Here is a 23,844-nt window from a genome sequence, read left to right as displayed (position 1 = left end):
ACGCAGCGCCGCCTCACCCCCAGGGTGTGAGAAGGTGTCCCGGTGCCGTCAGGAGGCGGGGAGGCCGGGGAGGCCGGCGGCAGCTGGAGTTGTCTCCGCGAGGGCGGCGGGCACGGTGACACGGGGGCGCCGTAGACGCAGCCACGCGGCGGGACCGGGCAGAGGGGCGGTGCGGCGGCGTCCGAACTACAACCCCCAGCGTGCCCCGCGCCGCGGCCGCGGCCTTGCGCCTGCGCAGAAGGGCGCGGTGGGGAGGAAGCCCCGCCCCCGACGGCGGCAGGCGGCGCTGCGGTTGGCCGGCGGCGCTGCCGCTCAGAGCGGGGTCGGGGGTCAGAGTGCGCGGAGGTGAGCGGCGGTGTTGGGGACTCGTGGTGCGGAGCGCGTGCGGGGCGGGGGGGCATGGCCGGCCCGGGGCGGCCCCGGCTCGGGCGGGGGGGCGGGAGCGGGGCGCGGCGCCGCCGGGCTGCGGGCGGCGGCGGGGCCGGGCCGGCGCGGGGGCCGGGCGGGCCTGGAGGAGGCGTGGGGCCGCCGTGGCCCGGGGCGGGGGGTGGAGGCCCGGCTCCGGGGGGGGGCCGCGGCACGGTCCTCCGCGGCGGCGAGGCCTGCGGGAGGATGAGGCGGCCCGCGGCCGGGAGCGGGGCGGGGAGGCGAAGCGGCGGGGCCGGGGGAGGCCGCGGGGCCGGCGTGGGGCGGCGTGGCAGAGTCTCGGCCGCTCGAGGCCGGGCTCCGGCTCCGCTCCCCACCGCTCCTCAGGCGGTCGGCGCCGCCGCGGCCTCCGCCGCCCGGGCCGGGTGGGAGCGGCTGCTCCTGGAGCCTCGGGAGGGGAAGCGGCGTGCGCTGCGGGGCGCGGAGCGAACGTCGGTGGGATGTGGAGATGTGTAGGTAGGGGCGATGGGGGGGCGGGAGGTTGGGGGTTCTTCTTGTGGGATGGAAGTGGTCGTCTTTCAGGTGTGGAGCCTCTGAAGTGAACTTGGAGGGGCTGCTGGGGCTGTTTGCTCGTCCCTCTCTGGCAGGAGGAATTTTTTCTCCCGTTCTTGCTTTGCCGCTGCCCTGTTACAGGTGTGCTCTGTAAAGTGAGGCATACCAAATGACGATGTCCCTTCTTCCTTGTGTTCTGCCGTTTGCAAGTCTGTGTCTTGTGGATTTACATGGTTGTTGCTGGCCTATTTGCCAAAGTCTGGCGCTTATTTTACCTCTTCTACGCTTACCCCGCTTTCTCATTGAGCTTTGGTCCTGGGAATGGGTGAATGGGTGAATGGACAGCTGCTGCTTGGTCTGAGTGTTCTTTCAGCTGTAGCACAGGGGAGCAGGGCATTCTCCCTTTGGTTAGTGCTCGTGCTGTGCCTTGGGAGAAGTGTGCAGGGCTCAGAGCGGGGCACCTCCCAGGGCACGGCCCATTGGGTGCTGCCAGAGAGTTGCTTATAGGTGTATCTTTGAATGGTAACTTGATTTTACTTTATCACTGAATTGCTCTTTGCAATGTTGTGGCATCTCATCGCTTTAATATAAAGTTGACATATGAGTTATTATTCCGAGAATGAACTATTCTTAAAATAAATAATGCCTTAGAGATCCAGTTGGTTACTCTTCATTGTGTGGGCTTGGGAAATTGGATGTCAGATATTTTTGTTTCTCTTTAAAGTACCGAGTTTTGGTCTTTGCTGCTGAATGTTGATGTTAATTTACTGCGTGGACTAAATTCTTGCCTTGTTTCAAAGTGTGGCCCTTCTCTGCTTCTCGTTTATTTCACATTTTGGGTTGCTCTACGTGAACGACCTGTTTGTTGTTTGTCAGAGGGAAAAACAAGTTAGGATATGTAGCCGAACAGATTTGAGCATTACCGAAATCCTGAAGAAATCCATTAAAGCCTTAAAAAAATAAAAGCAAAAAACCCAACTCGCTGATGTGCTTGATGCTAAATAAAGAAGTCCTTGGGTTTTGTACACACTGAAGTGATTTTATGTGACCTTAAGTTTCCGCTCTGCAGTTGAGAGATGCTTAACTTCAAATGGATCCCTTTGTCTTAGTTTTTTTTCCCCCCTTAAATTTTGGAAGTAGAGTTCTGGAAGATGCAGAAATGCATGAAGATTTTGCTGCTGTGTTGACCCATTGGCCGTCTCCCAGTAAAGGATGGTGAGGCTGCAGGTGCTGCTCTGGTGTGGTGCTCGGGTGTAGGACTGGCTGTGGTGGCTGCATTCATGGGAGGACATGGGACACCATGTAGCAGCTGTGTGGCTTTCACATGTCTCTGGATCTGAAGCATGTGTTGTGGCTGGAAATGTTCATCCTAGCGACTGCTGGTGTTTTACTCTAACTGTACTGAACTAATAGGCTGATAGCGTGGTGCAACAGCAAGCAGGGGAATGGGGGGAGAAGAGGACAAGCTGTTGCATATGAAGCGTGTGCTAGAGCAGCAGTGCTGACTGCTGCTGCCAGATCCCATTTGGCAACCTTCCCCTAAGAGTGCTACCTATGCTGATCAAGTGCCAGCTGAATGGTTGTGCTTTTCCCAGACACATTGCACAGGTAATGACACCTCACTCCCAAATAGCTTTCTTCTTAGTTTTAATTTTTATTTTCCTAACAGCCATCATGGATATTAGAGTCTGCAACTCCCCTGGCTGGTTTTCCAGGGTCGCTGAGACTGGGCTGTTTGGAAAGCCTCTTGTAGCTGCTCTCCTGCTTGGAGCATTTGTCCATCCAACAGGACAGACCTTGGGCAGTTACAGATTATTACAGATGTCATTATTAAAAATAATAGTAAAAAAGAACATTTCTAGAGTTCATTTGTGACGATGAGCCGTGAGGGTATACCAAGCAATGTCAGTCTTGGCTCCCTGCATCTGAGCTGAGATTCGTTTGGCACTCTTAAATATTAACCTTCACGTTCATAGTTTTCAGCTAACAAAGGTGTGCAGCTGTTTAAGTGGTTTGAGCAACTGAGGCACTCGTGTATGAAAACCAAGTAATTGTGTGTGTTAGATTCCATTAAACAGAGGCCAGCCCGGTGTTTCTCCTTTACGCAAAATTAGGCCAATAAGCAGTAGTAGTTTTTACTGACTGCAGGCGTAGCTGCAAGTCTGACTTCTGGCACTGGGAGCTCTGTGGGTTGAGAGCACTGAAATGCCATAAATTTCAGAACTCTTTCCATAATCCAGGGCTGGGAAAGTTTGCATGAAAACTAAGATGTGCTGTTTTTTGACAGTGAATTGATTGACCATTGGTGAATGAGCAGTCTGAAGGTAGCGGGGAGCGTCTGTGTTGGATTCTGCCATTCGAGGCCAGAAACTTTTCTGAAGGATGCTCGAGCCTTTGGGCTCAATTCAGAAGTAACGAAGTGGAAACTTAATGGCCTGCATTACATGAGGTTCAGACAGGATGGCCCGGTGGGCTTTCTGACTCCTGCGTTTTATGTGTTTATGCTGCTAGAGCCAAGATGCCTTCTCCATGTCGTGCTCCCTGCCATGCCATCCCAGCCATAGGTAGCACGTGGTTGGGTGAGTGGCTGAGCGGCTCCACTGGCTCATCTCCCTCCTGCCTCTGCCAGTGTGGGCTCATCCCCTCCTCAGAGCTTTGGCGCTCATCCAGCCCATCCCTGGGCTGTTTCGTCTCACTAAGCCGGCAGGAAACTATCTTGTTTTAATTGTGTTTTATTCTGGCTGCATTAGCTGTTTTATGGGTTCCTGTGGTTGAATCGGCTCTCAGCGAGGCTTGACTAGCTCAGAGCTGGTGTCTGATGATCAGCAAGAGAATAAGAGTGAGAGGGAATATGGGCCTGCCTTCTGAGGGCTATTGGGCTGGTTAACTCTGCTGTGTGTAGGTTCACGCCAGGGCATTTTCTTGTGGCTCCCATGCTGAGATGGAAGACTGGGCTTGAGGGTTCTGGATCTCTCGAACTCTGCTCCTTGATGCTGAATCTGCTCTTCCGCTGTGGTTTGCCAGCCTTTTGTTGTATACATCTCTGCTGTTGCTGCTTGTTTTAATATTTGTTATTTTCCTCTTCTGCATTTGTTGTAAGTGACCGGTCCTTTACCGAGCAGAACTTCTTCCAACTTCAGCTTAGCTCTGTTTGTCGATCTGCAGTTACTCTTGGAGAAGGTTTAAAAATACCCAGCAAAACCTGTCTTAAGAGACCAGTCGAGGAGGTGACGAAAGTGGGTTGCCTGGCAGAGATGGCCTAATAAAATCAAAGTGAAATTGTACTGTGTGTCTTTGGGAGCACTTCTGGGTGGTCTGAGTGGTGCGGGTGTCCCCGTGTCACCCCATGTGCCAAGGTGGGTTGGTTTCCCAGCCTCATAGGCTGTGATGTCCCCAGGAAGGACTTCCCTTTGCCTCAAATCACCCTAAGCATCATATCTCTCACAGTGTGAGAGTTTCATAGAATCATAGAATGGCCTGGGTTGAAAAGGACCACAATGATCATTGAGTTTCAACCCCCCTGCTGTGTGCAGGGTCGCCAACCACAAGACCAGGCTGTCCAGAGCCCCATCCAGCCTGGCCTTGAACGCCTCCAGGGATGGGGCATCCACAGCCTCCTTGGGCAACCTGTTCCAGTGTGTAGATTCTGGTGCTTTGACATGACTTAGGCCTTTGCCGTGGCAGCTGAGAAATGCAGTGGAAAGAGTGAGCTGAAGGAATGGGAGAGAACTCCCTTAAGCTGGGAGTGCCCTCCATCTTGTAATCAGCCCTTCTGTAATGCCCAGGCAGGGTGATGCGATGAGCAGGTTGGTTTGAATTCAACCACCGAGATGCGCATCTCTCTCGGATGAGTAGTTTGCCCTGGAACCCTCATTCTTCTCTGCTGTTACCCTCCTGCACTGCATTGCATGTAAGTTTAGACTGTAAGTTCTTGAGAACAGGGACCTCTGCATGCACAGTGAGGAGAGGCGGGGCACAGTTCTGCTAAGCAGAATGATTAATACCAAATTGTAGCTGTGATGAGTAATACTGGACAACACAGAGCATCCCAAGGCAGTGCTCTGGGAAAGTTACGTTATGAGTTTTCTGAAACGTGGGTTTGGTTGTCCACCAGTGCTGCAGACAAACCCAGCCAGAAATGGAGCGCGGTCATGAAAGTACGCTGGAGTAATGGTCAAGGGATGATGCTGTGAGGTTAACGCGTTGGGGAAGAGAACTTAACCTGTCTACAATCACGTTACATTATTAAAATGGTTCTAAAAGCTACGTGTTTTGTTGTTTGTTTTACTGTATGTATTTTATTTTATTTTTGGCAAGTTTGGACAGTGGTGAATAAGCTGAGCTGGTTTTGTGCTCGAGCCTCTTTTCCTGTCTCCCAGGCAAGCCAGGTGGTGGCATTTTTTGGACTGCAGTCCCTCCGATGAAATATTATATTTTAGGTTAATGCTGTTGTTTTTTATCAAGTTCTCTCTATTGTTCTTCAGTTACATCTTCTCGCAGCTGAAATATGGGCTCACAGCTGACCTCTGAGTACACATTTGAGCAGCTCCCAAATTGGAAGTCCTGCTTTTTTTCTTTTATCATACTCTGTTCCAGGAGTTGCTAAAAGTATGCAATGTTATTCTACAAAATACATCTTTATAGCCCTGTCTTTTTACCCTTTATATTTATGAACATAACTCAGTAAAATAAGATGAGTCTGACTTGCATCTTGAACTGCTTTTGGTTGCTCTAGCCTTGAGTTCAGCTGTCTGCCAGAGAGCAGCAGTTGTAGTTGCCTGTGCCCAGGCTTTGCTCAGGAAATAAACTGACCCATATTGCTTTTAAAGCTTCCTTGCTTGCTTTTCATTCTTTTCTTTTTCTTCCAGTCTTTGTTTGCATTGGCCTCTAGTTTGTTTCTTTTTAAAGTTATTTTTATATATGCTGGGATAAGGTCATTTTACATTTAGCATGTAAGTGGAGGCTTTATAAAATACATCCTTTAAGGTTGGTGGGGCAGCCCGAGCAGAGTTTGTCTTTTCTTCTCTTCTGTCTCTAAATACGATGGGGAATATTTGGGGGTTAGAAGCAAGGAGAGATGCCTTGTTTTGCTGCCAGGATTTTAATTAGATTTAGTTGTAAAAAGAATTAATGTCTGTTGCAGAGAGCCTATTGAGCTCAAGTTCCCAGGCTTGAGGTTCATCCGTATCTCACCGTTGGTGGAGAGCTGTTATACAGCACCTAATGCTAACTTTACCTTCAGCTGAAACCCCCCAGACATGACCCTTCCCTGTGTTATTGGGTGTTGCAACTGTAACGTGCTGTCACATTTTCCTAGGGCTGTGTACAGTCTGTCAAAACAATTCCTGCAGTCCAGCTGCAGCGCACGGTCCCCTTATATTTCATATGTATCTGTGCAAGGAATTGGAGCTGTGTGATATGAAATACTAACCCAGTAGGGTCGGATGCCAGATGTGGCAGTTTGCACTATCTGAGATGATAATCTCACCCTCTGTGCATGAGAAGTATAGGCATGCTTTTTTGCTTAGGTGTGGAAATGGGATCATGCAACCTGGATTTATGTGTATAGAGCAGGGTTTCTAGTTTCTGAAGCTGCATTGCTTGCGTTGTTGTCTGTTTAGAGCGGGGAAAAAAATAGGGGATAATTACTCATGCCTTGCATCGTCACAGCAGTTATAAATGCTTTACATGACTTCTAATAAAGCGTGTTTGCTCAACAGCTATCTTGTGCTCGGAGGCACTCTGACCTTCCCAGAGAAGATGATGTAAGGTCTTCCCAGGGCACCAGGAGCGTGGCTGGGTAAACAGGCAGTTAAAACTTCATTTGGCTCCGAGCACAGGCTGTGCAGCGGGATTGCTCCCGTTCGTATGCTGTCTGCGTAGGGCAGTCGGCACGGAACGCTCCACCTGCACACCTTGCTCAGTGCTCAGCTCCCTCTCGGATGGGCTCGCTGGGCACAGACTGCCTGGGAAGGTGTTGGTTGGCTTTCCATGCCAGCTGTTGGACAGCACCCACGCGGTGCGGGCTGGCCTGAAGATTCACACTGCACGCGTTCGATGCCCTGCCCGTGCCGGTGAAGATGCATGAGGGAAGAAGCACTGATTTTGCTGTGTGTAGGTGGACAGCGTGGTGTGCTTTATTGCCTGTGCTTGATATAGGGGTTGGAGCCTGCCTGCCTCCCCCATCCCAACTGTATATTTCGCTTTATGCAGCAGGCTACAGACAGGGTTTTACCATGACTAACTTACACGCTGCTGTATTCTGAGACGTTACATTGCAGTGATGGACCTTCAGATTTGTAGCTGAAGGCCTGAAAATTTCAAGCACGTACACCTTAAATATCTGAGGCAGGTTAGAAGTGAATGTGACTAACTGCTATTGCACGCTAATGCATTTATTAATGATGGTAAAAGCTGTAGGTGGAAAAGCAATAGGTTGGGCTGAGCCCCTTTGGGATAAATACGACGTTGGGCTTGTGGGGAAACTCTGTTATTATGCTTTTGCTACTTGGGTTTTCGGTTTTCTGAGTGCCTGCTGCTTGGCACGCCACTAATACAGCGAGCAGCCCCCCACGGTGTGGAAGCTCTGAAGCGTAGCAGTGCTCACACCGTGGGGTTGCAGTGTGGGCAGTGCTGGGAGCCCTGCAGCACCTCTGCTTCCCAGCTGTGCTGTGCTGGGTGCTGCTCTGGCCCCGGCCCTGCAAAGGGGAGGTTGCAGAGCGCGTGTTTACCCGAAGCACACAACCTGCTCAGCCGCAATTATCTCCTAATCTGGTCCTTCCGAGTTTCTCTGGTCTCGCAGGTAAATACAGATTTAGCTGCTATTCAAGGCGTATTATTTACCTCATTAAGTGTGTGTTTTGGCACGTGCATTATTTACCTGATGGACTAACGGATGGGAAAGAGCAAATGCTGTCTTTTGTGCAAATAGCGCATCTGTGCGCGGGCTGCGAGCGCTCCACTTCCCGTTCCGCATTGAGCACACGTGGCTGGGTGGGACCTCACAGGCTGTGCCCAGAGCCAGTGCCCCGTGTCCTCGGCCCCGCAGAGGTTGTGCTGTGCGTGGGGGATGACGTGGCTGCCGTCGGCCAGCAGAGCTGGGAGGGGTGCCCATGTGCTGCTTAGCGGGATGGGCCGGTGATGTTGTCATGGTCAGTTCCTCTGCCATGGGTCTGTAGGAGCAGGGCAGTCTCGGTGTGGTTAACGGGCTGCTTTGAGGGGTCGTGGTGCTGAGGTTTGCTTGCTGCCTTTAGTTCCTGTGTACTGGAAATTGTGTTGTATACAGAAATACCAAGGCCTTGGAAATTTCGGTGGGTTTTGGATCAGACTTCTCAAGCATAAGTAGTTTGTGTTGTTCTGTTGTCATAAGGCTCAGCAGGTATGTGTGATCTGGTACCTGGAGCCATGGCTGTTGTTTTGTCTGTGGCTTTTCATTTAGAGCTGTTTGCAGAGGGTTGATTTCCAGGCGCATGTGGTTTGGGCTACCTTGAGCTCCATCCATAGTGCTTAGTGCAGGCTGCTGTGCTGCTTCAGGTTGGCAGTGCTGGAAGCCACATGGGGAAGCACAGGGAAAACCCCTGGCAGAGCGTGATGGAGCGGTGCTGACAGCACTGGGATGCGAGTGCACGAGTAACACAAGTCTCTCTTCGGTTTCAGATGCTTCTGGATGTTCAATGATAGCACTCCTCCATACTGGAGCAGCAAAGTTTCCCCAGCACTTCGTTCCAAGGGCGAGACAAGCCGTGCACCTGCTCCTCCCTGCTGCTCTTCTCAAAGGGTACAGCTCTGTCATAAGCAGGAAACTGGCGTCCCACGGCTTTGGAGCTTCCATGGCAGCAATGTCATCCTTCCCTCCACAGAGATATCACTACTTCTTAGTGCTGGATTTTGAGGCCACATGTGATAAACCACAGATTCATCCTCAGGTAAATAGTTGATGCTGTTAATTCTCTGCTTGTAAGCTGATGTTGCTGTTCTGAGAGATGGAAGGAAAAGACGTGGTGCTGAATAGCTCACTTGCCTTGCTTTCTCCCACCTTCTTTCTATTGCTGCTCCCCCAGAGCTTCTGCTCTCTCAAGCAGCAGTGCCAGGTCGCTGTGATGGAAGTGAAATGAAGGAGCCTGATTTTCACCAGGGAAGTGATAATGCATGTATTATCGCAGACGCTACTTAGTCATGTATGCTTGTTGTCTGCCTGAAGTGGTGGGGGTTGGAAAATTGCTGACTGGGAACCTGTATTAGTAGAGTGCTCACAGCAACCTTTGATTCTGCAAGGAAAAGGTCTATTATTAGCCAGTAGTTTATTTAAAAAAAAAAAAACAAAAACACACAGTTTGGGTGATATGAGCTTGTGCAGCATAATGGTGTTTCTAAATAGAGAGGAACAATGGTTTTGAGCTGTGTGGTGATGCTGAAATTATCTTGCCCGGTTGTTCACTCTGGAGTGTAATGAGACAGGAACGGAGCAGCTCAGAAAGGTTTGCCAATGTCTGATCTCCTGAGATCCGCAGAGATCTGCGTGAGGCTTGGATGTATTTCTGCAGCCAGTTCTTCCATCATAGCGTAGAGTAAGTTAGATATATGTTCATTTATCAGCAGCATGGGCCTAGGGTTTCTGCTTAAATAGGAAAAACATGCCAAAAAAGGAAAGATAAAATGCTGGGCTGGTAACAAACAGAATTTCTGAGTGTCCAGGCTGAACTCAGACTTCGTACCTTCCTCTGTACCAAACAATTAGCCTCATAGTAATATTGCTGTTAACATGCGTCAGGCCTGAGATTAACTTTGATTTGCTTTGCTTCAAACATACTAAATGATGAACAGTTATCAGTATAGAGTTATCAGTTATCAGTATGAACAGTTATCAGTGTAGCATCTCAGTAAAGAGATGCCTTGGTGCAGTGGGTTTGCTTCCCAGTGCAGCTGTGGCTTCCTTTGGGCTTATCCTACCAAAGGAGCACTGCAAGTTGGGATCAGACTTTAGTCATCTCAACTGCTGCCCATCTCTCCTGTTTCCTCGAAAAGGACTGCAAATTCGCTGCTCGTTTTCTGGGTCTTTGTGGGAGGCTGTTGTGGCTCTGCATCTCGCTCTGCTGGCAGTTGTAACTGCTGTCCAAGTGAGATGTCAGGCTATTTCCTGCACGCTCAGCCTCGGGTGCACAGACCTGTCAAGGCTGTAAATTGGATCTACCTTGTCCCTTTGGATATGGGCTTGGTCCGTGCACATTTTGATGCAAAACCATGATGCATGTGGAGCTAGTTTACAGCTGGCAGTAAAAAGGAACATGAGTGGAATATGATTACTACTGTTTTAAGGAGCTTTGTCCCCAAGTCCTTGCCAGAGAAAGTAATGGCCTGGGCCAATGCAGATCCGCTATATATTTTGTTGCCCCTTTAAGGTGGAGATGTTCTTCAGTGTTGTTTTTCCAATGTGCTCTGTTCAGTGCCTGTCTGCATCATATCTTGTGTGCTGTGAGGACTGTCAGGCCCTCACGTCCTCACAAACAAATGAGTTTGGCAAATAAATAATGCTCTTAATGCATGGAAATCGGTGTCACTGGAAAGGCTGAATTTGCCTGCTGGAATCGGGCAGCTTTACAGAAAAGAGCCTTTGTTAGCAGATGCCCCTACCTATGTTTCACCTTTTTGCTGACTGACATGGCTGTTGCTCTGGTCATTGCTGGGCTACGTGTCTGGGTGAGCAAACTGTGCTGTGTATTTCAGTGATGTTGATTTTTGTGCAAGGTCTGCCTGGCATTATCTTCCAGTGGAGCAATGGCACACAGGTTTTGGAGATGCAATATGAGAGTGGATCTGGGAGTGGTCGGGTTCTGATCTTAGCTGTGATCCTTCTGCTTTTGTTTCCTTACTTGCAAAATAGAAGTGTGGTAAGTGATACAGTGGAATCCAAATGCTCTAGAATTTGATGAGGAGGCTGCATAAAGAGCTAAGCCGTGATCCAAGTTACATTCAGTGGGTAGTCATAGCTGTAAATTTAGCCAGCTCAGCCTGGAAGTCTGGCAGAGTGCACTTGCACTGTGCAGTACACTTAACATTTCTCATTGACTACTCGTCAAATCATCCCTGATCCTTAGCAGAAAGAGCTATCTTTTTCTCTATGCTGAGGTATGTACTTCCACATCTGTTCCCCCTTCCACTGTATTTACTTGTGCTCCTCTGCAGTCAGCAGCCTCATTGTCCCTGGGCAAGCCCACAGTGCTCACTTCTCACTTGAAGCTCCTGCGTTTCCATCTTCTTTCATGCTATCTGGTCCCCTCCAAGGTTCTGTGGCACAGCATCTGCAAAGGGGATCAAGGAGAGTCAAGGACAGCGATGTTCCCCTAGGAAGCCATTTGTGGCGTGACTGCTGGCTGCGTGGCAGCTGCCCTGTGCTTCACCACTTCTGTGGTCTCTGCCCTATGTTCGCAGAGGAGAGGTGCTCTCAGGATTGGTGGCACAGAGCGTGCCAGCCAGCCTGCATCCTTGTCGTCTCCCTGACTTGATAGCTTTCAGCAGATATGCCCCCAAATCAAAGTGCATTTTTAAATGCACAAAAGGGCAGCTTGGCTTACAGATTTATTTATGAATGACGAGACCATCCCAGGCAGAAAAGAAGGTGGAGAGTTCATCTGCATCGCCCCAGATGGATAGGTGGGAAAAGTGGAAGAATAGAGGCACGGCCTGTGTCATGTAGTGTTTTAACCAGCCAAAGGTCAGCAGGGGGTTGGCAGTAAGGGATGTTTATTGCTGCTCCCTCGCATCTCTTCAAAGCTTACCTTGCGTTTGGAACTCGATCCAGTGCCCAGTGGGGTCAAGCAGGAGCTGGACCTGCAGCAGTGGCAGCGTGCTTCATCCGTCAGCTCCAGCTCTGTCGCCTTCTCTTTTCCCTTGCTGCCTGCTAACAGTTTATAAGTGCCTGTTTTTGTACGCTGTCAGCTCGTAAGGGTAGGTACGTGTGGTGCTTTAGATACACAAGTGAAGATGCACGAATAAGTGAGGGGCTTGCTCCTCTGTCCCTTTGTCCTCGCACGTGGCTGTTTATGTTGGCTGCTGCTTTCAGTGCTGTGTTGAGGAGCTGTCCAGGCTCAGATGTGCAGCTGCCTGTACCCTTGTGCTGGCAGTGCCGTGAGGAGCTGTGCCCCATTCACTCAGCAAGCCCTGCACTTTGCCTTCAGCTTCTGCCAAGTGGATGAGAAGTGATGATTTTCTTAAAGGTTAAAAAAAAAAAAAAAAGTCTGATGACAGAATCATAGAAATCAGAGCTTTTCAAACATGAATTTGATTTTAGGCCCCTACGTGAGATGTCATTCTCTACTGTAATGTATAAAAACACTTGCATGACAAATGAATATTATCTAAGCTTGTGTGCCTGCTGCCAGGTTGTGTAGAAGGGCATCAGGCCCTACCCTGGGGGAAGTTGCTGGGGGTAGAAGCTGTTCTACTGCTAAATGAACTTTTGGCAGTGCTGAAGGTACTGTTGGTTCCAGTCAGGTTTTCAGGTATTTGACTTCACTGTCTTAGGTTTGCTCAGATTTGCTCATCAGCTGGGAGTTAGAAATGTCCCCCTCCCACTCTCTCTGAAGGTATGAAACGGTCAGATCTCTACTAAAGGACACTGTGACCAGAGGCAGAGAAATTAATTAATTACAGATGATAACCTTCCTCACTCACTTCAACTGTGTGGTTTAAATACAAAAAACATCTTAGTAGTTTTCTTCAGTGTATCTTATTTATTTCAAGTTTCTTTAGTGTTTGACTGGTTTTTTAATGTATGCTTTTAATTAAAAGTGATGTCAAACGAAACTGGACATACCTGCTAATTTAATGAATGCAGAACATCACTCACCATTTCAACGTAAACTGCAATCGTTGAGATTATGAATATGCACATGCCCAGTTACCAATCTATTTCTAAGCGTGCAAACAAGGTATGATCATAGCACAAAACCACGTGAATAAATGAGAGCCGGTCTTTCTTTAATGTGATTTATGAAGGGCAGATCGGGACTGCAGGAGGTGGCTCACGAGGCAGCTGGTTGCTGCCATCCCATGGAAGGGCTGATAATGGAGATGTGCTTGTCCCTGCCTCTTCTACCTGAGTATCCCCCCTGCAGCAGCTTTCTGCTAGCACGGTTCTTGTGTAGCTGCTAAGCTCAGTGCATTAGAAATCACCTGCCAAAACGTGTATTGAGGTTGATGGTGAATTGCTGAAAAGTGAAGAAATTCAGCCTTGTTTCCCATGGCAACTTTAACTCAGCACTCTTGTGTGTAAGTATTACAGTGGCATATTAATCTGCAATTACCTGTCTTCATGCAGCTTAGGCTTGGCTGTACTTTTAAATACATAGTCCTCAATTCAGCTTTTACAATGTTATTTCTAGAGGAATGCCATTAAAGATGCATGTAACACAGTTGCTTCAAGTCTCTTTTTTTTTTTTACTAAAACTAAGTAAAAAAATACGTATTTATCATCTCTTTGCCAATTATGGCTTACTTTATACCCTTTATTTAATGAAGCTACATGGCTGTTGCTACGCCATTCTTCTTATGTTGTAATGCTTTAAGTTCTCAGAGCATCAGGAAATAGTTCATAGGAAAGCTGTTTTAGATGGCTTTTCTGTTCACATTAATTTTTCAAACAGTCGTTTGAAGAAACTTTTTGAGGCCTTGTAGCTGCTTCATCTGAGCCGTTACACGTTCTGCTAAGAGCACATAAATATCCCTAACTCAATGTGCATCCGAAATTAAAGAGATGCAGTTCCTTTTTATCACATTTTCCATACGTCGTGTGCCTCATTGCAGTTCCACTGGACTGTTGTGAAATCTTATTTTGGCCACTATTAAGAATGATGTCTTTATTTTAAAGGATGTGGGGGTCGGAGGAGGGCAGACAAGGTTCTGGTGTGGGTCTGCAACCCACAAAAGCTGCGTTCTGTGGGGCAGCCGTCCTGCCTTGGAGACCTCCCTCACTCTTGCAGTGAGTAGGGACAACCTTGCTGTGACCCGTGCGAATCTGACAGGGCAGCAGAATTACCTGTATTTATTTTAAACCTGATGAGCTAGATAACATGAACAGTGCCTGAATCCAGATCTCCTAGCCTGCACGGCCTACAGACCACCAAGCAAGACACCTGATGTATGACAAAATTCAAAGCAATTTCTTACTTAAAGATACAAACTCAGTATTGTGATAGCAACGAGCCTCAAATACCAGATGCTGGGGTGGCCAATTGCTGCGCTTCCAACCTGACCCAACCTGCTCGGCTTGTGGTTGGACATTGACAGGAATGGGACGGCCACCTTGAAGCCGTCCATCACACTGCCCTTCCCCTTGTGCAGCTCCCACCTGTGCTGTTTGATGGCTGGATCCTTAGCTGTGCAAACATCTCAGGTGGTTTGGGTGACAAGTTGCCATGTTAAGTAGGTTTGTTGTTACAGCAGAAAGTAGTTGAGCTGCAGTCACCCTGAAAAGAAAAGATCTGTGCGCATTCCTGAACCAGCAAGTCAGCTTCTTGGTGCTGAAAGGTGGCTTTGCTTTGCCATTAAGCAGCTGATGGAGGTATGGAGGATGCTAGGAGTGCTGCCATCACGTGCCTTTCTGAAGGTAAGGGATGGTGCCATGCTTACTCTTCCCTGCTGTGGCACTGGGGATGCTGCAGTGCAGGCTCCTGGTCTTGAAGTCTGTGCTGTCTTCATGGCTTTGAAGAAAGCCTCCCTATAAAGGGGAGGATGCGGGGGATGCCCATGTCCCCTGCTTTCATCCCCTCAGTTGGGCTGGGCACTCATCAAATGGCAGCGTAGCTTTCAGCTATGTAATTTAGTTCCTCTCCATGCCAAGCAGAAGCGCTCTGTCACCAGCAGTTAGCTGTGATGTTTGTAAAACCCTGGCTGTTCATTTACATGCACTAACATGCCCTTTCTGCCCAGCCCAGATGTTTTAGTGTTGCTGGGAACATCGATCGCTTGTGCTGCTCAATAGCAGGTGAAGAGGTTGGAGCTTGAAATGATTCGATGATGCTGCAGTGGGGATGTGCAGGCCAGCTGCCTGTAGCAGCAGGGAGTGGACTCCCACCTATCTATCTATCTATTTTTATATATCGATATATAGTGTAGCTGTCATCTTGTAATAGATAATGCTTGAAATTCGTACGTGCTGCTTTTAACGTGGTTGAAGTGTTGACTTCCCTCCAGTTGGTCTTGAATTGTTGTTGTCTGTGTCAGTGGGGATTTTCTGGGTGGTTAAGTATATGTCAGCAGTGCTTGAAGAGGTGTGCTGAAATGTTGGTGTGTCTCTATTTTGCATCCCAGGTGTGGTAAGAGGGGGAATTCTACTTTATTCTTGTTGGTGGCACGCAGCTGAGGAGATGAAAACAGCAAAAAAAGAAAGATCAAAACAAGTGGTTTTTGACAGCTGAGGTGATGGTGAGGGGCAGGAAGCAGACTGTGAGCAGATGGCCACCAAAGGTTTGTTTGGGATGGAAGGACAAGGGTTCTGAGCCAGCTATCAAAGAGTCAGACACAGCAGCATGAATGGAACAAGCCCAAAGCTGAGAGGCGAAATGCTGTGTTTGAGATGCTCCTGTTTGTGGTCCTGTAAGGAGGGACCTCAGCTGGAGTTTTTCAGCTTGGACTCCATGTTTTAAAAATTTGAGAGTGTTTCAAGAGAATCCCAAAGAGAGGGGGTGAGTGTGACCGGGGATCTGCAACACGCACGTGTGAGTGCAGGCTGGAAGGCATTGCGTGGGGCTGTGCTTGTGTGAGGGGTGTGGATGGTGAGCTCTTCTGTTAGAAGAAAGGGAAATGCAGCTGGTTCTGGGCTGCGTCTGCTGTGGGGAGGAGGAGCAGTCATGAATTTAAACAACAGCAAGGGAAATTCAGATTAGGCATTAAGAAAAACTTTCCATTGATAAGACTAATGAAGCACTAGGATGGAGTGCCTGGGGACTGCGAGTCTCTCTTATTGGAGTCTGTAAAAGCAGCCGAGACAAAGTCGGCAGTGATTTAGGGGCAGATGCTGATGGCTTCGGGCAGGTGCACGGACTGGATGTCTCTTAAAGCCCAAGCTCCTGGAGGCATGTGATTAGATGGAAATTTCAGCTCCTATTAAAGAAAGAGAAATGGTCCCTCACCCTCACGGTTGTAAGGAAGCACCTGCAAACCTGAGCTGGGTTTGATGTCAGCACAGAACCTGAAAGACTGCTCCAAGCTGAGGAAATGTAGATTTTGGCATCAGGTTCCACTGCCTGAATGTTGGGGGTAGAAGGTGAGATTATCCAAAGAGCAGAGGGGAAAAAAGAAACCTTGGATATATCCAATGATCAGGGAGCAGAAGCTGCCCTCATATCTTCTCCTGGTGCTTCATGATCTTTCCACGTTCCTGCCTGTGCCCTGTGTTTGATTTTTGGTCAGCATCCTTGAGAAGTCAGCGCAGCCTTGGTCCAGCAGAGGTTCCACTGTCCCCCATGGCCTTTGTGGCACCTGTTTTGGTCAGTTCAATAAAGATTTAGAAGCAGGGAAGAGACCTCTGAGGTCATCTCGGCTACTGCCCCCGCGGGCCAGCGCGAGGCTGCTCACTTGGAAAGGGCTTTAGTTAAAATAATAATTAAGGCAGAGGATGGAACCGGGGGATGCAGACCTGTTAAGGGTAGTGCTGTCCTTATTGTGTCCCTTTTCCATTTTAATTGCCTTGGAAAAAAAAAAAAAAGTAGAATTGCAGGCCTTTAAAAGCTCTGATTCTTCCTGCTCCTCGCCACCCCCCTGCACCCACCCGGATCTTGGAGGCATCAACTCTCATCTGTCAAAGTGTAAATCAGCAATTAAAACACAAACAGCGAAATGCCAAAGATGACCCGAAGCACAAAGCAACTGACAAACAAGTCCGGACAAATCGGCGGATAATTTATAAGCATTGCCCTAAAATCTAATTATTTGGCAATTCGAATTTGCAGCCGGCCAGGGCTGTGCAATAAATTTAACCCGCCATAAATTATTTAGGAGCAGCCCGTGGTGTAAATCAAAACCACGAGTGTTTGTTTAAGAAATAAGCTTCTTGTGCATAAAACGACTTTTAGTTTTTCGAGGAGGGGGGACGAGCAAAAATGGCTGAAGGAAATGAGCTGTGCTCAGCCCGCGTCCCCTCCGTGGGATCCCATCGTATGCGCCTCTTCGGAGGTGTAGTGTGGGCTTTGGGAGGATGTTTTATGCTTTTCCCTGCCGGAAAAAATCCTCTTCTCTCAAAGGCATCTGCTTGTTTTTATTGCGTTTTGAATAGTAGGCTCTGATTTTTATGGGCATCTTTTATTCTCGTGTTTATTAAACTTCTTCGCGGATGGGGGTGGGTATAAAGGATAAATTATTCCCTGGTAGTTTTAGGATGGAATTGGCCACACGGTCTTCCTCAAAGATATAAATCGGCGTCCCGGAGCGTGCCCTGTCCTCAGCTCACGTGGGCTTCTGGGTTAGAGGGCTTTGAGAGCCGGGCAGGGAGTTCAGCAGGGCACAGAGTGTGTGTAAGTCCTGCTGGGTCAAAGCAGTGAGCGGAAAAGTTCTGCTGTGGGATGAGTGCAACCTCGGCTGCTTTCTTTGCCGAACCCCAGAGGTCTCATTGCTACAAGGAGACACTGAGTAGGTGCAGTTGCCTGCTTGTGCAGAGCTGTAATTGCCAAGAAAATGGAGAGGGCCGCATCCTCGCCCTCTGTGCTGTGGTGTAGCAGGGATGGGAGCTGTGTTTAAGGCGGCTGGGCAGGGAGAGGCTGGTTTTATGGCACTGGTTCCTCATGGCCTCATGAATCTTTCAGATCCCTTTGAAAGAGAAGTCCAGCACCGTTGGGTAGTGCCCTGCGGACGGCCCGGCCGCGTTGCTGGCACCCAGCTCCTCTTCTCGGGGAACGCTTAAAGAAACAAGGCAAATCCGAGCCAGCTGTCACATAGATTTGTTTGAATTACCACGAAATCATAAAGGCAAGGTTGTTGTAAAGAGCGCGGGCTGGGTAATGGATCCGTGTAAGCCTGCGGCTCTGAAGGTTCCATTGTTGCGGAGTTTGGGGAGCAGCAGAGGGAGGGACAGGGTGCCCGTGTCTCTGTAAGCGCGTTAGCATTGATTTCGGGAGCGCTGTGTTCTAACAATATAAATGCAAATGCCCGTAATTGGGCGCCGCGCGCGGCGTTTCCCCTCACAAACCATATTCAACTTTGCACCGCGCGGAAAGGAAAATAAAAAGCCGCTTATTTATTGCCGGCGGTTTGGATCCCGGATTTCCTTTCCAAGTGACTTCGCGGTGGTAAATAGAAGCCCCTAATTGCGGCGCTCGCAGAATTCAAACGGGGGCATTTGTTCTGCTGGGAGCTCGTGGCTGTGGGGCCCCCCAGCATCGCCGCAGCACACGCAGGGTGCTGGGTGGGGGGAGCACACGTGGGGCCGGTCAGAGTGGTGGGAAGGGAAGGGGGCTGCAGTGAGGCTCTGCCTTTAGTTCCCTGTGCTGCTCTCCGCTCCTTTCCTCACCTGGCCCAAGCACTGGTTGTAGGGATGGAGCTTAGCGGGCTGCTGGGAGGTGCGTGTGCGTTAGGGCTCACCATTTCATCATAATTACTAATGAAATCCTAGATCTGTAATAACATTTTGGATATCTAAAACAAACCATATGCTTGTTAAAAAAAAAGAAAAGGGAGGGGGGGCGGGGGAAAGTGGCAACAGATCAACTTGAAGCCATAAATTCTTGGTAATAGAGGCCTTTTTTTTTTTTTTTTCCCCCCCTTTCTGTTTATGTTTGATAGATATTTTTGTTTCTGCAGGAATGTCAACTCTTAATTTCATGATGTATCATGGGCTTAAGAAAATTGAATTTAATAAAGGCAAAAGATGAATGGCACCTTTAAAGGTCCCAACACTTGTCTTTATTAGCAGGACAAACTGCAGGGTCTCCGAACACTGCTTCTCTCCAAATGAAAGTTTAAATGAAAAGTACAGCAGTGTCACAGGTTAAATTTCATTGCAGGACTGGCTAACGTTGTTACTGAGGAGTGGGGCTGATTTCATGGGGCCGGGATCTGTTGCCTTAGATACCGATGGAGCAAACACTGCCAGAGCCTGGAAAAATCTCCGCTATAGGAAGCGTGCAGATAAACAGCCTTTGGGGAACGCTCCTTTACCACTTGCTTAAAAACAGGCCGAATAAGCCCTGAAGAGCTGCTGCTCTTTCTCCCAAGCTGAAGTTCTCTGCAGGTCCCACCCCGACTGCATGGCTGTGTGCTTCCCCAGACCCACTCTAACGCTGGATGTTGTTAAATTTTCCACATTTCTAGTAGCGTTTAGTTTTTATTTCCTCGGTCTGTTTTAACCTGACCCTCCTGGCAGCGCTTCCTGCTGTCAGTGCTGGAAGGCAGTGCCTTTGTGCATCAGCATCCCACCGCTCCATGGCCCCTGGGGGCGCTCCTTGGGTTCTCCATTGCCCCGTTCAGCTGTGTCCTCCTCCAGCCTCGCTTTCTCCAGTTCAATGGGGGATGCCACACGGCTGTGGCCAGTGCCTTTGGCTGCAGCCGGGCAGTTCTCAGCCCTCCTCCCTCTGTGTCCTCCTCCCTGTTCCTTCTCAGCAGTGGGATCCTTGGGTCCTCCCGACCCTTCAGTGGGTAGCACAGCACAGGGAGAGGTGCTACCAAAGCTGCTCTGCGTGCACAGCTGCCCCTGTGAAGCCATCTGACTGCTTGCTGCCTCCCTCTGCGCACTCCAGCACCGCGTACACTTTGCTTCCATTCATTTCTCCAACCTGCAGGCACGTGCCCCCTAGAGCACATCCTGCTTAGGGCCGGATACCTCTCCTCCCAGGGACACGCTGGGTGTTTCCTCTATTTACATTATTTGCTGTTTCCATTTACCCACCCACTGCTGGATCATGATGTCATCAGCTCACACGTATGACCTCACATTCGTTTCCTCTGCGGGTCATGGGGGTCACAGCCAGGGTCCAAACCGGTGTTAGTTCCTCTGCAGCAACTGCACTTCCACATGCTAATTTTACACACAGGATTTTAATATATATATATATATATTATTTCTTTTTTGTCTCTTCCAGATGTTTTCAGGCAGTTTTTTGTTGTTGTTGTTGTTAAACTAATTCCATTCATGTTTTAAAAATTTATGAAAGCGCTAATAAAAATGTCAAAGTGGTAAAAATGTTAGCTTTTGCTCTGCTTTGATTAAATTTTGCAAACTGTTTTTGAATATTAAAAAGCAATATATATATTTTTTTTGCTTCTCTCTCTCTCTCCCCCTCTCCGTTTCTCCCCAGCAGTGATTTGAGAGGCTCGGTGCGTGGATATCACTCAGCAGGGCTCATTTGCACTCCAGAACCTCGGTGCCATGCATCTCTATTAAATAACATAGACAAATTATTCTTTAAAGACACCAAACAAATTGTCGCTTCTCCTCTTGCATTAAACTGGAAGGAGGAGAGGGAGTGAAGAAGGAGGGCTGCGAACACAAAGGATTTTATCGCTTTTATTCGGCGGTTGGCTTCTTTAATTCCGCGTATATTTTTTCATAATTGTGAAATCCATCGTAACGGGATTTGTTTAAACTTTTTATTAACAGGTCCATGTAAATTTTTGATTGTTGATTATTCAAATAATTGAACGCCCTTCCGATGAAGAATGTTTTTATTTCCCTATCAGCATAAGTTGTCTGCAAAGAGGAAAATGAAGCAGGGCGCGCTGCTGTGCTGCGTTCCATGGTGGTGCCTTGGGGGGGCTCCGGTCCCTCTCCTCCCTCTGCAGCGTTCCTTGTGACTTTGATTTCACCTCTCCTGGGCTCCTGCACCCTAGCATGGAGCTTTGTGTTGGGCTTGGCTCTCTTTGGGGCTTCCATTTATTTGGTTTACGTGAGCAGCTGCTCTTCTTCTCGCCCCATTCAGGAGATCATCGAATTCCCTATCCTGAAGCTGAATGGAAGGACGATGGAAATCGAATCCACCTTTCACATGTATGTTCAGCCTGTGGTGCATCCCCAGCTTACGCCCTTCTGTACAGAGGTAAAGTGCAAAGGTTCCCCGGTTCTCTGAGTCCCATGGGGAGCAGGTTTCCATTGCACCAGGGTTGGGGCCCACTGCTCGCAGTGTCCTGCCTCGTGTTGAGGACAAAGCGATCTTCTTATGTCATTGTAGCAGCGTGTAGGGGTCTCTCTTTGGATTCATGAGTTATGATCATTCAGTTATGACCTGATAGCTGACATAGGTTCTATCTACGACTGATAAACGTATTCCTGGGTGACCACAAAACAGAAGTATTGCTGTGTGTTAGGTAATCTACAAAACACTGCAGCCTCCACGTAAGCTCTTTGGGATCATGCCATGCTGGGAGAGGTCACCGAGGGCATCAACACAAGAGTTTTTAAGTTCCTTTTGCTTTGGATTTTTTTCCTGTTCCTTCACCGTTTTAGTGTTATCCAGAGCAGCAACTAAAGCACTGACTGCGGGCTCAGGGTACCCAGGTTTTTTGATCCATCCTGGTGTCATCCAGCAGCACTGGCACCGTGCTGTATTTTCTCCATTCTCTTTGGCTGCATTCTGCAATGAGAAGCTTGTTCTGCATGCTTGTCCTGCATGTAGTGACTGGTTCCAGGTGACTCCTCTCTGTTAAGCAGAGCCATCTTTAGGACCAGCCAGCCCCTTCCATATTTGCACATTGTTAAACATACACGCACATACACGTTTCTTTTTTTCTTTCTCCTGTAGCTAAAAACCAGCCAAATGTATTTTATTTAAATTTATAATATCTGTATCTCTCTCTATATATATAAATACATAAATAAATATATAAATATAAATTTATTTAACTTTAAAAGAGGTAATAAATAAATAAGTAAAAAACTAAGCTCAGAGAACATTACTTCCAGGAGAAGGGCTTTCAGAAGGCCCTGTTTTCACACATTTATAGCTACACTGGAAATGTTTTTACAACCTTAACACCAGAAAGCTGGACAACTACTTGGGCTGCCCCTATGCACAGCAGGCTTGCTGGACGTATGCTGATTCAGACGTCTGCTGTGATAGATCTCACAGCTTGCACCTAAGAGAAATGTTCCCTTCTAGAGTAAGGCCTGGAAGGTAAGTGCTGTGTGTCATTGGATTTCTACAGAAGTCATCTCACTTATTCACTCCTACTGATGTTCCTTTTCCTAGCAATTCCTCTGTTGCAACTTCACCCCCCCAGTACATTTATATCTTGTACTGCTTTTTGCAGAGGCCCCATAGAGACCAATGGGGTTTGGGAAATATAGGCAGCCCCAGGAGCAGCCCCAGCTGTGGTGTGTATTCCACTCCAGCACAGCTCCTGCCTGCACAACTCCAGCGCTCACCATCAGCTTTCAGCTCGTTTTTGTTGTCTGAAAAATATCCATTTTGCTAAATGCCAGTAAAGGGCTTTGTCTAGGCACCTCTACTTACAAAGGGTGAGATTTATTGGCCTCTTTGTCTACAAAGAAAGACCAGGCCTGATTATCAGATTGTACACCAGAGACAAGTGTTTAGGTAATCAGCAAACTGTCTTGGAGTAGAAATACGATGGTTTCCCAGATAAACTCTGGTGCAAAAGCAGCAGTGTTGACACTGCAGGGGAGCCTGGCTGCCCTGCTGCTGCTTTCTTTCTCCCCACCCATTGCTTTGCCAGGAGGTGATTGCACTGCTCAGTAAGGACTGTGTGTGTGAGACTCAGCAGGGCCACCCAATGTTATTCCTTTGGTCTGGAGCATCTCTCACACTCCTCTTGCTGAAGAAAGCAACGTGAAAAGGTTGTCTGCAAGGGCAGAGGGCTTGCGGTCACCTTCAGGGCATCTCTCTGCTTAGGTTTTGGGGTGGCTGAGCTGCACCCCGGCTTCAGGAGGTTCCTCCAACCTCCCACACCACTGCTGGGAGCATGCCTTCCACGCTGCTTCATTCTGTTGCCCTGCTCTGATCCCATATCCCTTGGCAGGAGACGAGCTGTAAGGCTTGGTTCTGGTGAAGGGTGTGCAAAACATTGAGGCAGAGAAGGTGGGGAGAAAAAGCTCCTTGTGCCTTTTTGGAAGATACAGGTGGTTTGATGCCAGGAAAGCTCATCCCAGGAGCTGAAATGACAGGTTCCCTCCACACATGAGGTGCTTGTTCAGGCTTTTTCATGGTACTTTGCTCTCTTTTTATGATTAATTTTTATTGATTTTTTTTTTCCTGAAGGAACAGACAATAAAAGTACAGAAAGATAAATGCCTTATCGCTTGTTTGTGTTCCCAAATACCATGTGCTTCTTGGAATCGCCAGTGAAACTTTACAATGGTGCAATTTGATGTTTTTATATTTTATCAAAAGTGTGAGATCAGACAGTGCTGCTGAAAGCCAGTGCACCTGGGTGGGTGTTAGGGCTGATGTACGTAACTGAGAGCAGAAAAGATGGCAAAGGATGGGAGAGCAGAAAGCTGGTCCCCTTTTTGCAGTCTCTTTGGTAATGAATTGTACCTATCCTTCGGGCTCTTCCTGTGGTCAGGTTGCCTCTGTCCTCCTGTGCCAGGCAAACGTGTGGGGAGAGAGGCAGCGAGGAGGGAGAGAAGCCAGCCAGTGTGCTTTAAAAACCACTTTGAGGAGCTGCATGCTAATCTCCTAAATCTATTTGCCTCTTAGAATATGGGGAGTCTGCAGGCAGCAGCTGTTATCCAATTAAAATACAGATTAATATGAAAACAGTTTCTAGGATATGAGTGTCTGTGTCCCTACACTTCCTTAAAATTCCACCTTATAATGACTTGATGAACTTGAGAAACCCACCTAGAGGAGCTCTGCATTCTTAAAATTAGAATACTTTCCCTAAAAGGTATATATTACCATTCCATGGAAGTCACGATGAGAAAATAATCTTTTCACTTGCAGCTTATTCAGTGAGTCAGGTATTTGGTATTCATTAAATGCA

At 48.4% G+C, this 23,844-nt stretch overlaps 1 protein-coding gene across 8 annotated transcripts in view; it reads left to right on the top strand.

The window, feature by feature from the left end:
• The first annotated feature begins 314 nt into the window (after positions 1-314).
• ERI3 (ERI1 exoribonuclease family member 3) overlaps positions 315-23,844 on the top strand; it is a 97,213-nt gene continuing 73,683 nt past the window's right edge. For 2 of the 8 annotated variants that reach the window (XR_003076577.3, XM_046944847.1), the window contains exons 1-3: positions 681-882; positions 8,575-8,843; positions 20,823-20,939. Coding sequence is in view for 7 of the 8 variants with exons in the window: in XM_046944847.1 (XP_046800803.1) it covers positions 867-882; positions 8,575-8,843; positions 20,823-20,939 (402 nt within the window). In the remaining variant the exon portion in view is untranslated. Of the gene's footprint in view, positions 372-680; positions 883-6,638; positions 6,719-7,956; positions 8,070-8,574; positions 8,844-20,822; positions 20,940-23,844 lie in introns of those variants that run through there. The other 6 variants (XM_046944849.1, XM_015291305.4, XM_015291303.3 and 3 more) reach the window with 6 other exon arrangements.

The sequence above is a fragment of the Gallus gallus genome, chromosome 8, assembly GCF_016699485.2.
Source record: "Gallus gallus isolate bGalGal1 chromosome 8, bGalGal1.mat.broiler.GRCg7b, whole genome shotgun sequence".
In the NCBI taxonomy this organism is placed as follows: domain Eukaryota; kingdom Metazoa; phylum Chordata; class Aves; order Galliformes; family Phasianidae; genus Gallus; species Gallus gallus.
This window is presented reverse-complemented; position numbering and strand designations above follow the sequence as displayed.